At 37.1% G+C, this 17140-nt stretch overlaps 1 protein-coding gene across 1 annotated transcript in view; it reads left to right on the plus strand.

Annotated features, from left to right (window-relative positions):
- QKI (QKI, KH domain containing, RNA binding) overlaps positions 1-17140 on the plus strand; it is an 88738-nt gene that overhangs the window by 54415 nt on the left and 17183 nt on the right. The window contains exon 4 of the mRNA XM_015560025.1: positions 9307-9450. Within this exon, the coding sequence (XP_015415511.1) occupies positions 9307-9450 (144 nt within the window). The remainder of the gene's footprint in view (positions 1-9306; positions 9451-17140) is intronic.

Raw genomic sequence — 17140 nt, forward strand, 5'->3', positions numbered from 1 at the left:
CCCCTGCTGGCCCGATTGCCCTTAACTGCCCTCCCCTACAGGCCTGGTCACCCCCAACTGCCCTCCCCTGCTGGCCATGTTGTGGCAGCCATGTTGTGGCCACATGGGGGCGGCCATCTTATGTGTTTGAGTGATGGTCAATTTGCATACTGGTCTGACTGATTAGCATATCAGGGCTAATTAGCATATTCTCTGTGTTGGAGTGGTCAATGTGCACACTGGTCATGACTAAATTAGCATATCCAATCATGACTAATTAGCATATCCCTCTCTCATATGGGATAAGCTTTTTCCCTATATAAAATTTTTTTATTTGTTTTTACTTCAACCCCGTTGTTCTTAAAAACTAAAGACACAGACGCACACACTAGCCTAATTGTACACAGGGTTAAGGACATCAGTGTGTGTGTCTCCTGCCTCCCCAGCTGGGGCAGGCTGTAGGGCAATACTCTGGGAGCTGTGTCTCCTGGGCTGTCTGCGTGGGGCTGACCGCGTCTCTGGAACACCTCCCCCAGGCCCTACCGAGGCTCTTCTGGAGGAGGTGTCACCCTTAAGAAGTATGTCCGTGGTGGTTTGCTTGGTTTGTTTCTTTTTTTATCATTGATTTGCTTGTAAGCATTTAATGCATCGTGAGCATTCCCCTATTAATGAAAACCTTTCAATGTTGGGATTCATGTTTTTAAAATTTGTAAGGAGCTTATAGCGGTGCTGAACCTTTCATTGGAATTTTTTGGTGACTCTTTTCCTTCTGCATTTTCTCCCTTGCCCTGATTGTGAATCAAACCTGCAACCTTTTGGTGCACGGTATAACACGACACTCCAACTAACAGGGCTGTACCAAACGCTTATTTAGGCATATTTCATGCACTGTGAGTAATAGAAAAAATGTAAAGGAACCGTCTTGCTCTTTAGTAACTAGTAACTTACTAGTAATTCTGTATATGGGATGCAGAAGACCCAGTACAATATTAAGTTTTATTACAGCCATAAAATCCTGTGGAAAGAATAAATGGGGAAGATGAATTCTGATAGAGGGAGTGACTTGGGAAAATATTGTGGAAATAATAGTGTTTGAATTCATTCTCCAGTTTCATTAATTTTTTATAAATTCCTTCTACTGCTCTTTTAGTCTGGTTTGTGTAGATTCCTGAAATAACCATGGTTTTTCCTGTTTCTGGGAAACTACTTGTCCTTTGTTCTTTGTGCAGATCCAAGCCCTGGGGGGAGCGGGGTCATTCCAGCCAGTGCTTTGATCTGCTGAGCTCTCCTCCAGTCTACATCCACAGATATGGCAGGGGTCTTTGTTCAGCTTCTTTCTACTCAAAATTGTATTTAAAAAGAATGTCTTGTTTTTATTTCATATGTTTAGTATATTGTATTGACTTTGTTAATTAACAGATAGGTTATCTTAAGCTAGTGCTCTTTATCCCTACAGTACTTTTTTCAATTTTATTTTTGTAAAGTATAACCTGTAGTCTTTAAAATGTTAGTTTATTTGTTGAATTTGTTATCCCTTCTCTATATTAATGCTTATGTCATTTCCTGCAATCATTTATCCCTCTTTGATTTTAGATAGCCTATTCAAACCATGTTAACATCAGTTGCACAGCTCTTATGGCTAGGCACTCTTCTATGTGCTGTACAAACACTTAGAACTCATCACAGTGCTATGACATTAATACTGTATTTACCTTTGTTTGATGAAGAAACTAAGATATTTTATAATAGTAACTCAGCCCAAACTTTCCATAAGATTCTCCACCACATACTATTTTTCTCTAGTTTTTAAAAATCCCTACCCAAGGACATGTTTTTATTGGTGTTGGGAGCGGAAGGGAGAGAGAGGGCAAATGGGGAGAGAGAAACATCGATCGGTTGCCTCCTGTATGTGCCCCTGACCGGGATCAAATGCACAACCTAGTATGTGCCCTGACCAGGAATCAGACCTGCAGCCTTTCGGTGTGTGGGAGAGCGCTCTGGTCAGCTAAGCCACGCAGCCAGGTCTGGCCTCACTCTGTGTTGGTGTGCCACATCCAAACTGTGTTCACTAAGTAGCTCTATCTAGGGAAATCTGAACTTTGGTCATTATTGTGACAGACCAATGGTATTTGTCCAGAACTGGGGGATATATAAGTTTAGTTTGGACGTGCATTAATTGCAATTAAATAGTGGAATTAATTTGCGAAAATTACGAGGAGGTCATTACCTGGCAGTCTTTTAATATTGTGATCGTAGGAGAGAGATGTTTCTTGGGAAGGAAAAGTATTGAGAATAGTCCTTTTGTTTTTAACTTGGGAAGTTATTGACATAAAATAATAACGTTCTTTGAATTTAGCAAATTGTTCCATTGTGTTCCAATTTAGTAAGCATTTATTGAATTTCTGCCTATAAAGCCTTTTCTAAATGATAATTTCAATAACCTGAATATAAAATTATTCTAATTTTCATATATTATTAGAAAATAATTTGCTTTGAGAACATAATTGTTCGTGGTACTTAAGTTCAAGTTAAAAAAATTTGAGGTCAATTTTATATAACGAGTCAGTGAACAATTATGTAAAATCATTTTATGTCCAGTTTCTCAATGAACATTTCCTAAACTACCGGACACTGTTATATATGTGAGCTCTACCACCGGGATTAAATGTATATATTTGTAAGTGTCATTGGAACCTTGCTTTACTCACTTGAGTTCCTGTCTGGGAGGTTCTGACATTACGTGCACAGTAGGGGAGACGTCCTGTGCTCGTTTGCTTGACTACAAATCTATAATTAAAAGTCTCTCAGCAGGGGTGGGGACAGTTATTGTGTTCTGATGCTTCATGTTATAGAATTACTTTGTTGTTCAAACAGATACTGTAATTAGCACAATTTAAAACTTCATAGGGCAATGACTCATCAAGTGTTTTTTGTTTTTAATCAAAAAACAATAATAGTTTCTTAAAAGTTGAGAATGATTTTTTTAAAAATCCTATATAATAAAAAGGTAATATGCAAATAGACCATACGGCAGAAGGCTGGTGGCCCCTTGCCCTGGCTAGCCCCATCCCCCAGCGGGCTCCCCTACCCCAATTGGGAGCAGGGCCAGCTGGCAAAACACCCAGGGCCCCTTGCCGCAGCCAGCCCCACTCCCCGTTGGCTCCCCCAGCCCAGGTCCCCCAATAAGCTCCCATTGGGGGCAGGCCGCCTGGACCCCACCAGTGCAGTAATTTGTGCACTGGGCCACTAGTATTTTCATGTTACTGTAAACAGCAGCTTCAGAAAGGAAATGGTTGGTGTTTTTATTGAAAAATAATGGTTAGAACTTGTTTTAGAGCAGTGGTTTTAAATATCCCTCACTTAGTAATAATGTTCGAGATATATATCTATACCAGTGGTTCTCAACCTTGTGGCCCTTTAAATACAGTTCCTCATGTTGTGACCCAACCATAAAATTATTTTCGTTGCTACTTCATAACTGTAATGTTGCTACTGTTACGAATTAAATATCTGATATGCAGGATGGTCTTAGGCGACCCCTGTGAAAGGGTCGTTCGACCGCCATAGGGGTCTCAACCCACAGGTTGAGAACCGCTGATCTATACCTATATCTATATGCATACATTTTGTATTAAGACCAAATTTTAGTTTTAAGAACGTTGCCTTATTGAAACTTTGGAGGAATTCTGTGTAAATGCCCACAGATTGACCATTTTTACATATTTGTGTCATTGAAATTTGATAGGCAATTCTCTGATCTCGATAAAAAGCATTTTTGTAGATGTAAGAGATCTGTTTACCCAGTGCTATTTTGCTAGTTTTTGATACTGCTTTTCATGCGACTTTATTCAGGATTTATTGAGAGAGAGCACTTGACATCAAATTAGGAGACATAGGACCAATATAAAAAAACACACACACAAAAACCCAAATATACCAAATAAGCTCAATTAATTTGTTTCTTCATCTCCATCCAAAGTCCCTACCATGTCTAAAGTTCTTAGAGGACAAGATGTGCTTAGAAGTTCACAGAAAAAAAAATGCTTAAGGTAAATAGTAGAGTAGAAAGATTTTCTAAAGATTTATGACCTCACTCTTCTGTTTCTGTCTCTTTCACTAATACATGAAGCTAATAATGGGGGAAATTTTATTAATTTTGGGGCTCTTGTGTAGGTGAAATTAGTTGTTGAGAGTGCACGCTCTACAGTTCTGCCCTCTGGAACATTTACTGTATGTATGACTTTGGCAAGTCATGTCTGCCTCACCCTCCTCATTAACATGTTAGTAAGAATAATAGTATTGCCCTTATGACAAGATTAAATGAGGTGGTGTGTTTATGTTTCTTAGAATGCAGTGTGTTTAATAAAAGTTTAGTTGCTATCATCATCGTTTTCATTTCTTTGTGTGTGTGTGTGTGTTAATTTTCACCTGAGGATATTTTTTCATTGATTTTTAGAGAGTGGAAAGAATGGGGAGAGACAGAGGAGAGGGGGACATCGATGTGAGAGACACATCAATTGGTTACCTCCCACACACACCCGACCAGGCCAGGGATCAAGCCTACAACTTAGATATGTGCCTTTGGCCAGAATCAAACCCTGGACCCTTCAGTCTGGGGGCTGATGCTCTATCCACTGAACCAAACCAGCTAGGATACCATTTTCATTCCTCAGTTTGTTTTTTATCATCACCTGAAAGACTAATTGTTATTTGGAATTTCTTTCTTTATAGTTTACTTGTCAGAAATGTAGACCTATAACAAAGTATCATCGGTAATTGTGTCTAACTTTTATAATCAGGTATGGGTGGTATTATAAGATTGTTTAGTATATTATTAAACTGTAATTTACTATATAAATAAAGCTATATTCCATTTCCTTGAGTGCTGTCTTGTCATTTCAGCCTCCCTTAAATCAAAAAAGGTTAGTGGTTTTGTGCTTTGAACATATTTATACCCATAGTAATTATATATATAAATTTGTTTTTGTTGTCACTTTGCTCTGTTATGTTAAGATATAACTTTAGTCTTATAGTTTATAAAAGACTTTAACCCTTATACTCCTTCTGATACATTGAAACAAGGTGTAGTTTAGAGGTGATAAAGGAAAAGCAGTGTCTTTGGTGGGATATGAAAATCAGACCTCATCAGAATTATTGTAGAAAATCTAAGAGAGTTGACTAGAAGTAAGAGAACAAGAATAAAAGAGGACTAAACACTGTCAAATGTAACTGGCGACTTAAACGGGGGCAAAAAGAGGCAGGCCCAGAAACCACATATATGATCAAGGGAGGAGACTAGGAGGCGTCTAATATAATATAGGCAGACACAACAGTTTTGAGTATAGCAGAGCACTGTGGGGAAAGCTGCAGTATTTTAATGCAAAATATGACAATTGATTTTAATGATGCTCCTCAATAATAAAAGCTCAGCTGTTGAATTCAGTAAATATTTGCTTCAGGCTGGGTATGTGTAAAGCCAGTGTATAGATACTGTTAAGAATTAAAGAAGTGGCCTGGCCAGCATGGCTCACTGGTTGAGCGTTGACTTATGAGCTAGTAGGTCACAGTTCAGTTCCTGACCAGGGCACATGCCTGGGTTGTGGTCTCAATCCCCAGTGTGGGGTGTGCAGGAAATAGATGATCAATGGTTCTCTTTCATCATTGATGCTTCTATCTCCCTCTCTCTCTCCTTCCTCTCTGAAATCAATAAAAACATATTTTTTAAATAGAATAGAAAAATCAGTGAGACATGGTTCTGGTATTTAACTGAAATAAAACTTTCGAATAGCAAGAATAAGACGGACACAACCATAAGTTATGGTATGGTTTTTAGAGCAAAAGGTAAACTATTAAAGAGGGGGAGAGAAGAGAATCTGGACATGGGTGGTGACTGGCATAGAGTTATGGGCATCACCATCCATGTTTGGGAACAGGCCAGTGTATTTGCACTGTGGAGTGAGGTGCAGCTGTTGTGGGACAGTAAGCAGGAAATGGCTCCTGAAGGCAGTGGATTGAAATGAGGCTATAGCAGCCCCTCCCTCTGTCAAGGCACAGGTAAGCTTGTGGCTGCAGTTCAAATATTTTTCTACAAAATCAATTGGTCCTTGTCCGCAAGTTCTAAAAATCCACACGTATTAAAAAAACACCTCAGAACTAATAATAGCTAAGACATAAATGTGGGCAGTTTGGAGGAGGGATAGACGAGCTGCCGTTCGGACATGGGGGGTTGAGAGTGCTTTAGAGACCATGACAGACACGTCCACTTGGTGGTCTGATTTGGGGGTCTGAGAGTCGGCCAGGAGGCCTGTGCTGGAAATTTAAACCTGATGTTCTGTATTGCTGAAGATTTAAAAGGCACAGAATCTGAAATGACATTGTTTTGGGTAACCATAAGACAGATGTTATAATAATTAGTAATAATGAGCTGTTTTTCTACATTAGTTTCTCAGTTGTTGACTCCTGAAATATAACTAAATGTAACTAAAAAGAAATTGATGCCTCATACACCCCTGTTTCTATGGGGAACCATTTTTCATGTGTGCCCTATTTGTTATTCTGCTTCTTTGCTTCCTTTCCACCTGTTTTGTCCCAGGTCATTTTTTGAAGTGAGAAATTTGGGGGGTGGATTCTTAATGTAGGTGTTTTGGAATACAGAAGTATGTATCACATAGTCTTATTCTAATTCTTATTTGTTTGTGACTGAAATAGAACCTTTATAGGTATAAACATAGACTTCGCTAGTATTTACCAACTCCAGATTTCCTGTATTATCTGTTTAAGAAACAGAGAAGACAGGGAGAAATTATATTTGTGTTGAATAATTACTAGGCTTAAAACTCAATGTTGAAAGAATTTACTATCCATAACTCTTTATGAGTTAAAATGGATAAATGCAACTTCTGGGCAGAATTATCTTAAAACCTTTTTTTAAACGAAGTCTGATAAGGTTATAGATTACAAATAGGAAATTCTGTAAGGACTTATGTGGAATACATGGTTTTCCCCCGCTTTGCTGCCTAACCGTCCCCTGCCCCCCAACTTCCTACTCTTGAAGAGATTCTTTGGTATTTATTCTCAGTTACTGCACTATGTACTTACTGTGTGTGGGTGTGTGTGAGTGTGTGTGTGTGTATGTGTTTACATTCTACACAGAAAGGTCTTCCCATCACCTGCCCCCAGCTTATGGGCTGGCAGCCTTCCCTGGGGGTGGAGCGACAAGAGAAGACAGGACACCTCAGACTTCAGTATAGAAAGGACCTCATCAGCTGCCCCTCACACCTCGTTCCAGAAAGTGCACCTGTTCAGAAGTGTGTTTCTAGTGTTTGGCTGGGAGCTAGGGAGCGCTAGGCCACCAGCTATTTGGGGGCAAGGATGTAGTGATTCACCGCCTTGTCTATAAGAGTTTGTTCTTTCAACAGCTTTTAAAAACTATAAGCAAAACTTTCTTCTGAAGCAAGCATTAGGATAAGTATTTTAATCGGCACTTAAATTGTTGAATTGAGTTTACATTTACCTAGGTGTTCTACAACTCATAAATGTATTCCTTTAATAAAGCACAATGTAAAGTTGCACTGCAGCTCTGTTCTCTGTTCCTCTTATGTAAGTCCTTCCCTTTTTAAATCCTCTGGCTTTTGTCTGCCCCATGTATAAAAGTTTTGTAGAAAGTCACTTATAATTTTAGTTTTCATTTTTAGGCCTTTCTAAAATATTTTATGTAAAAATACTCCTCATCATTTTATGTTAGTATCTTTATGCATTAGTGTCTCTGTTTCTATTAATTATAACATCTGTGTTCGAGGTTGCTTTGATTGATTTTTTTTCATCAGATGTTATAATTTTCTGCTTCTTTGTCTGCCTATTAATTTCTGATTAGGTGCCAGATAGTGTGAATATTACTTTTGGGGGCAGTTATTTGTATGTCTAAGTTTTCTTGATCTTTGTTCTGGGGTATTGACTATTGCTGTTGCCCGTGAAATACCCCATGTGAGGCCTCTGAGCGACTGTGGTGGCTCCGGGCTCACTCTTTGGAGTCATGTTGATGGCCTTGCACGGGCTGCTGCGTTTTGTCTGGTTTCTCATTCCCCGCACAACATTTGGGATGCATTTCCATAGTAATGTTATGAACAGAAAGTAAAGACAGAAGCATATTATTTCATTTTTACAATTCTGTTCTTATTGACTAAGCTACATAGATTTTTTTTCTCGCATGGCCTCTGCAAACATGTGAGTTGTAATAAACAGCTGCTTTCATTATACCAGTTTTGTCCATTTATACCAGTTTTATTTTCTTTGATTACAATTTCACAATTTAGTACCCTTCAAGAGGCAATTAGTTATTGCTTATATGGTACCTTGCACTAAGCCAGGTCTATCTATTTATACCATTTTTATATTTAAAATACGTTTATATTTTTTCATTAAAGTTTTATGTATATATTACAAATGATGTATACATGTATTTATATTTCTCTAAAATGTAATAAAGAAGCAGCTCTGAAATTGTTGTATCTCCGGTGAAAGGGAAATGTGGCAGCTCTCCCTGCACCCCTTTGTAGCTCACAGCGCTTCCGCCTGGAGAAGAGGCCTTCTGAGTGACTAGCGCTCCAGGGAAGGAGACTAGATGTTCTCTGTTTAACTAGTACTTGTGGGTGGGTGTCATTGAAGAATAACCTGACTGCTCACTGCTTTTACAGTAAGCTAATGATGGAAACATAGTTTATTACTATAATAACGAAATATTTCCATAAATGCTACTTGAAATACTTAAAACAAATGGCATTTCTCTTATACAATGTCTATTTGCAAAACATTTTCCCTAATCTTGAATTCAGTCAATGCTATTAAAAAGTAATTGTAAAAACTTCTCTGAATTTGTGTTTTTCTAACTTTGAGCTCCTAAATTGGTAAGTTACCAGCTATGTGACCTTGACAGTGACTCACTTAAATTTATCCCAGTGACCTGGTCTTAAAAGCAAAATATAGAGATAACAACATGTTTTTCATATTAACTGAAGGCTAATAGCATAAGTGAGTTTCTTAGTGCACATAAGAGCACACAGGGGTTCTGGTGGCTTGCTCACTGTTGAATCCTAAGCAGCTGGCTCCATGGTACAGAGTAGGTGCTCAACAAATGTTTGTTGACTATCATTTGATCCACTGGGCTTCCACAGAGGTTTTTTGCCAGGAAAATAACAAAATATTTATAATGTCATCATAGAAAAATAATGTAAACATATCTTAAATAACTGCCAACAGATTAGTATTATGAAAAGTATACTTTCTTTCTTGAAAAGAAACATGTAATATTTTACTTTGTACATTTTTTAGGAGGAGCAAAATAGAGGCAAGCCCAATTGGGAGCACCTCAATGAAGACTTGCACGTACTGATTACTGTGGAAGATGCTCAAAACAGAGCGGAGATCAAACTGAAGAGAGCCGTTGAGGAAGTGAAGAAATTACTGGTACCTGCAGTAAGTAGTCATTTCTAAGTTTTAGATTTGGGTTCCAACCCCTTTTCCAGTTTAATTTTAAATTGTTGTAAGATTATTGTAATAAGCAGGTATTGTTAGAAATGTTATTTAAATAAAAATACAGAAATTACAACTACTATAATACAGTAGACTACGTAGGCACGAGTCAGATCTGTAAATGCAAAAGCCTGTTTGTTAGAGTTGTGAAGGGAGCAAGGTGAATCAGTGGCCTACTTTTCTAAGTTTTATTAACTTTTGTATCACTCTGTCATGGGTAAGACATCAGTAGGGAAATGAGAGCTTTCTTTTTTTTTAGTGGGACAGTTTTTCTGTAAGCAGGTAATGAGTGCACAGAGTCTACAGCTGATACTTACGTTGGGTGAGCTGTATGAGTAGGGGCACATATTGGACTTGCCTGTGGGTTCCAAGTACTCTTCCTGGCACACCATTGTCTACATGGAGGAATTGTCCCATACCGTGATAGAATAGTATTTAGAAAAATAAGATCACTCTTACTAGTGTACCAGGCACCTTTGTGTTCTCATCCTCCCTCCCTTTCCTTCTCACTTTCCCCGTCTATTTCTCTCAACTCCCTTCTCCCTTTTGTCATTTCCTCGTTACAGAAACCTATAGTAGCTTTATAATTTCTAAAAAATCATTATTGCTGAAAGTATTGCATATGTCCCTCTTTTTCCCCATTGGGCCATTTCTAGCCCACCCCCGGCCCCCACCCCAAGCATTCACCACCCTATACTCATAAATTTTTTATTTATCTTTATTGTTGAAAGTATTATAGATTTCCCCTTTGTTTTTCTGTTTCCTCCCCCTCCACACTCCCTCCTCCTGCACCCACCCCTCCTAGGCCTTCACCAGATTGTCATCTGTGTCCATGGGCCTGTAGTCACTTTAGCAGTGATATTGAGTTACCAGAGTATCATCTTCAATGGAAAATAAAAAATACATTATTGGTTTTCTAAGACGTTATTACAATTTTTTACATGAGTAAAATATATGGAAATGTGGACCCTAACTTGCTATTGAAAAAACTAGGAATAATGTTAGTAGTCTATCCAACAGAAATTTGTTGACATTTACATAAGTGAGTAGAATGCTGGCTGTTCTCTATTCCCCAGGTAGTTTCTTCTACAAGTAAACTTACAAAACATAAACATTTCTATTTACTTGACAAAATTATCTCCTTGAAAGAAAAGAATTCCATGTAAATTCTGTTAGATAGGTTTTATAAGGAATAGAAACTAAAATCTATAATTGTACACTTATGCCATATAATTTCTCTTCTTTTAAAAAATAATTGTGCAGTATTGAAGAAATTTATAGAAAAGGGTTTTCTTCCCCTAGGCATACTGGTCTATTACTCCATGATCAGAAAAAGTTACTTAACATTAGGCCTTTTTTTGCTACATATAAATGAAAATAGTTAGCTCATATCATATACTAAACAAATGATTTCACTGAATATATTAAGTAGACCACCCTAATATATTATTCTAATCATGCTGTAAGCTACTTTAATTCTAAATATTATTAACGTGGGAAAGAACATTCAATTAGAAACCTGTTACTAACTATTATGTGTCTTTCAGAAAGTAAGTAAACGTCTGTTTTCTTATTTATAAAATGAGAATTGGAGCAAATGTCCTCTAAGGACCATTTTGGTTTTAAAATTATTTGTCTTTGAATATTAAATAATGTACTGAAGCTTTTTTAAAAACTCATACAATTTATATTTTAAAGAAAAATGGCACTTTATTTGAAATTCAAATTCCATTGTTCATTAACAAATGATACTGAAACACAGCCATGCTTTTCATGCACGCATTGTCTGTGGCTGCGTTTGCGTTTCCATGGAGGAGCCGCGTAACTGCACCACAGACCATATGCCCAGAAAAGCCATCTACTGTCTGGCTCTTTAAAAAGCTTGCCAATTTCTGGACTGTTCATTAATCCAGATGACAGATGATAATGAGTGGAACCAAGGTAGCCATAGTGGTGAAGGTGTGAAGCGTGGTCGGATGCTAAGTACATTTTTAAAGTGACTCAGGCCTGCGAAATCATTTGGTTTGGCCCTGCCAAGGCATTTGGGGTGAGTTAATTAAATGTTTGATCACATATAGCAGGCTAATTTTTAATTTGATCATTTTGTATGGCCCACAAATGATGTTATAAATATTCAAATGGCCCTGGGCAGGAAAAAGGTTCCCACCCTGGAATATGGGATATTAGAAAGAAGAAGGAGGTGAAGGTTTTTAGCCTGAACAACTGGAAGGATAGAACACTGTTACCGTGTTGAAGATGATATTAGTAGGAACAGACTTGGAATTATCAGGGAGTTCAGTTTTGGACCTAAACCATTTGAGATGCTTGTTGCCTGTCTAAGTGTAGCTATTCAAGTGTTATTATTCCAGGTTGACAGTGTTTTAGGTTGATAGAGTACAGAAAATCATTTAAGGTAAGATTCTTAGAGCAGTTGGCATTTCCCTAACTGTGTTCTGTGAGACACTTTTCATAGGTATTTTGAGTAAAGGAAGTTTTCATATGCTAGTAAGCATTGGGAACCTCTGGTAGGAACCCTTTCCACATTCAATTGGCCATCAAAATTTCTGGGAATAAATTCACATTTAGTGTTCTACAGATGATCTGGGAAATAATAGGGAAACTCCTAGGTCTGATTTAAATACAATTTGAGCTACGTTTTTTTTAAATGCTAATGGAGTTATTTTGAAGACATGAAGGAAGAAAACTCTGCTTGAGGTCCCCCCGCCCCCATTCCTTTTTAAACATACAATGGAGCACATTCATTTTAAGCGTACAGATTGAGTTTGAAGCTGTATACACTTACAATCGCTACCTCAATCAAGATTTCCTATTACCTGTTTTCTTACTCTACCATCAATTAACCACCTCTCTCCCGCTGCCCCCAGACAGATACTGGGGTTAATTTTGCCTCAAAACTATATTTTTATTTTAGTTTTATTGACACATGATTGCAAAAATTGTACACATGATGGTTTGACATACATAGAAATTGTGAAATTATCACAGTTAAGTTAACCACATCCGTTACCTCACAATGACCAGTTTTTAAGATCTTCTCTCATAGCATTTCCAGAATACAACACAGTATTATTAACTGCTACCACCATGCTGCACAGTATTAGTTCCTCATAATTTATTCATCATATAATTGACCGACATCTCCCCATTCCCCTTTCTTTCACCTCCCAGCCACTACCTTTCTGCTTTCTCTGGTTCAACTTTTTTATATATTTGGTTTACTTTTTCTAATTTCATGTAGATGAAAATTATTTTCTGCCTGTCTTCTTGGAATAAGCATGGATTTTTTGAGGTTCCTCCGTGCTGTTTTTTGTTGATAATTAGTATTCCATAGAATAAAGAGGCACAGCTTATTGATCCTTTTGCCTGTTGTGGTTTTATTTTCCATTTATCTGCAGACTGATGTTGAGCATCTTCCCATGTCCTTTTTGGCAATTGGTGTATTTTTAATGAAGTATCTGTTTAAATCTATTTTATTGCCTTCTCTCATACTGAGTTATAACAGATATTTGTAGATTTGGTTAAATCTTTTATCAGACAAATATTCTAATCTGTGGCTTATCTTTTGTGCTTTTGTGGAAAGGCTTTTAATTACTAATTCAATTTATTTGTAAAAGATAGAACTCTTAAATTTTTTTCCTGTTTTTCTATTTTTTCAAGGCACTTACTCATGTCATCTAAGTTGATGAGATTCTGCCATGAAATTGTTCATAATATTACCGTTTTATCTTTAAGGTCTGTAGGATCTATAAAAGGTTTCGTCTCCTCCTCCTCCTCTTCCTTCTTCTACTTGTCCTTCTAGCTCTAGAGCTTCATCAATTTTATGGATCTTTTCTAAGTATCAACTTTTGTTTCTCTTGATATTCTTTATTTGTTCTTTTTATTTTATTGATTTCTCCTTTTACACTTTCCTTCTACCTGATCTGGTTTCATATTACTTTCACTCATCGCACAGATAGAAGATTAGTGATCTAAAACCTTTCATATCTACTTTTGAGAACTGTCTTTTAAAGGCATAAATTTTTATTTGAAAACTGCTTTAGCTGCATCACCAAAATAATATTATATTGTAATTTCATTACCATTTAGTTCAAAATATTTTCTAATTTCCATGATTTTTTTCTTTGACCCATGGGTTATTTCCAAATATTTGGGACTTATATCTGTTATCTTACTATGACTGATTTCTAATTTAATTTTGTTCTCAGAAATTATGATCTATAATATTTCAGCCTTTTTAATCTATTTAGGACTTATTTATAGTCTAGCATATGGTCTGTTTTGTTGAATGTCTCGTACATTTAAAAAAGCATGTGCATTCTACAGTAGTTGGCTATGTGCTGTATAGGTAGATGTCAGTTAGGTGAAGGTGGCTGAAAATGTTGTTCAGGTCTTTTTTTTTTTTTTAACCTTTTTACCCCTCCTAGCTTTGTTAATTACTGAAAGAGTCTAAAGATCTCCATTCATTCATTCATTGTAAAAATGCACACACTAGTGTGTTCTCCTTGATCTCACTGAAATGGCAAACTAGTTTGGTATACGCACACTCGTTCCCAAGTGTGTATCCGTGTGTAAATAGTGTACACAACCTACATGGCCAGGGTTTGGCATCATTAAGAGATTTCACTTGTTTTTTATATAATGCAACTTTGGTGAGACTTGAGCTGGATGATCAATATACAGATTCATGGAGACAAATTTAGTGTGTATATGCATTTTAGGGTTGGCGAGTTGTGCATTTCAGGTTATTAAAAGAGATGATAAATACAATAGGATTATATAAATCATTGTCAAGGACTGTCACTTTCCTTATTTGTAAAATTGAGTTATTATTGCTTACTTGCCTTAGAAGTCCTTGGGAAGGTCATAATTATTTATGTGGAAGTACGGAGCACATGTTTCATCTTTTTTCCTCTTGTACATGGACTGGTTGCCTCAAGTACATCATTGACCATATCAATGACCACCTCAGCTCCTGGTCACAGATGCACCACACCAAAAGAAAGAAATTCTGTTCCCTTCCCACAAAAACCCTCATTGGTAACCCCAATCTCAGTATAGGCTTTTGTTTACAGTGGCATAATAAGCAAAAATTATGAAACTATTAATGTTACTAAAACATAACATTGTTTGTAAGTTGCACCCCCCTCCCCCACACACATGCAGATTCCTTCTTCACTTACTATGGGTATGCACCACCATCTCAGCTATTAGGTAACATCCCTCTTTCAATTCTTACTATGAGTCTGAAAATCATACTGCTGTTACTTGTAGTCATTAGCTCAGACCTTATGGATATGTATTCTGTGATGTTTTCTAATCTCTAGAGAACCTATAAACACTAGAAGTGGAAGTAGGGGAATATTGTGCTGGACACTGTTGACAGGAAGACTGAGAAAGGAGAGGTGAGGATACTGGCCTGAGTCTCCCCTTCCTTGCTGTAATTGTTCCTCCCTTTCAGTAGGAATGAGGTCAAGGTTTCTGTTGAGGAGATAGAATACTCATCCATAAAGACTAAATGAGTAGCACTAACCTGTCTTAGAGAAATTAAGTGGTTTCAGGCCCGGAAGTTTATGTGGTCTCATAATTCAGAATGGGCCTGGACACACAAGATGCCACCAGTTCCAAGAGAATTCCTAAGTGTTCACTTCAGGGTTTTTTACTTTATGGTGGGTATAATTGTTTCTTTTCTCTTTGGCCTTTCATTTTCTCTTTATATTTATTTATAGATGTTTGAGGACTTGAACATGAGTCAGTTTTAAATATATAGCTGATCTCTTTATGAAAGCATTTATATACGTAGAGTTCAGTAATATTAAACTAACTGATGATCTAGTAGATTCTGACAAATTTCCACCTGGAGATTTTGAAATTTAAAATTGTTGCCAGTTATTTCAAAAAATATTATGAAAATTGAAGACATGTATTAAAACAAAAGTAATTTTAATCCACTTACTTAAAAACTGCAAATGTCATCAGAATTTGATAGAGTAGTAGAGAGAAGAGGAGAATTACAAAATACTTTTTTAGGTTTGCTTTTTATATTTCTCAAACATTCTTTTCTGTCTAAATGCCATATGCATTTGACTCAGTTAAATATGTTTTGATTATAACCTGAAAATAGATAAAGAGCACGACAGGAAGAGAGAGAATGACTCACAGGATTGTTAATGAACTGGTCGCTCTGCATTTAGTTCTTGACCAAGTTATCAATAATTAAAGTTTGTGGTATTATTGGCTTCCTTTTCATTTTATTGGGAAAGAAGGCAAGGTATTAAAAGATACAAAAGACCTCTAGCTATGATGCTCCTCCTTGATAGAGCTGTATTGTGAGAGACCATCTCTGTCATGGAAAGAGAGGTGCTGGTACTGTTTGCTGCATGCACAGCCATTTTAATCTGAATGGGGAATCTGTCTAGGGACCCAGAGTACAGTAATTAGCAGTCTCTTCAGAGTGTCAGAGCAGAATTACCATTGTAATGGTTTAGCTGCAGGATAAAAGGATGCATTTGGGTCTGCCCGTCTGCCAAACTAAATGAGTTGCCATGAGAATTTTCAAATGTGAGAGGCGTTTACTTAAAGCAATTTGGCAGGTTTGAATAAACTCATAAATTACAGGTTCGAAAGGAACCAGTCCCGCTTTCTCTCCTAGAAGAAGGGCAGTATAGCAGGCCAGTCCATGCCTCCATGCAGATAATTTGCTTATGAAGGCTTATCTCCTCACTAACTGTAGTACCGTAAACACATCTAAGGAAAGGTGTGTTGTTCCAAATCCCTGAGGGAAGAAGATACAACTCTACATGTAATATTTCCTTCCTAAATTATATAGTCTTCAAATGATGCTAGTAAAATGATTATTTTGTTTTAATAAACAATCATGTGATATTAACTTTACTTTTATTCAGTGCCTGCAATCTGTGTCTTTACACTTGTCATATTTGTGTCACAAAGTAAGATGAACATTTATAGTTTTTTTGGAAAACAGATAGGGCACTGAAGCGCATGAACTGGATTATACAGGTTGCGTGCAAGTTCTTTGAGAGAGAGCTGGGAAGCCCTGGGTCAGTGATGACTTTCCAGTGAGCAAAGGCTCCTTGGTGCCCGAGGGGATGCCCAGCACTTCCGCTTGCATAACCCCACAGGCCTCAAGACAGTAGTGATCCTCACATTCCTTGATTAGTGGTTTATAGCTGCCCTCCAGAAAAAGACTGAAATTTAAGTACTTAAAACTTTGAGACTATAAAATATTCTCTCATATTAAATAAAATAAGGTCTTTGGGGAAGTCCATTAACATTTTCAAGCCGGTTAGGGCTCTATTCTTTTTTTAATCCAACACAGTACTGTGTTATTTAAAGCACCTATTTAAATTTATTGGCCAGTAGTTAATTGTGTTACCAGGAACCTAATTGTGTAGTTTTATATGATTTGTTCTCCACCAGATGGAGAGATGTGCTCCTTCTAATATGCAATCAGAACTTTGGTCCTGAAAGTGTTTTCATGGGAAATTAGAGTTCAGTAAACAAAGATTTTTGAAAGCGCTCTAAAACTAATACTACAAAACCAGTATATAACAGGAGAGATCCAGATAACACTGGAACCAGAGTGATGATCTTT

This window comes from Myotis davidii, unplaced genomic scaffold (assembly GCF_000327345.1).
Source record: "Myotis davidii unplaced genomic scaffold, ASM32734v1 scaffold1494, whole genome shotgun sequence".
Taxonomy (NCBI): domain Eukaryota; kingdom Metazoa; phylum Chordata; class Mammalia; order Chiroptera; family Vespertilionidae; genus Myotis; species Myotis davidii.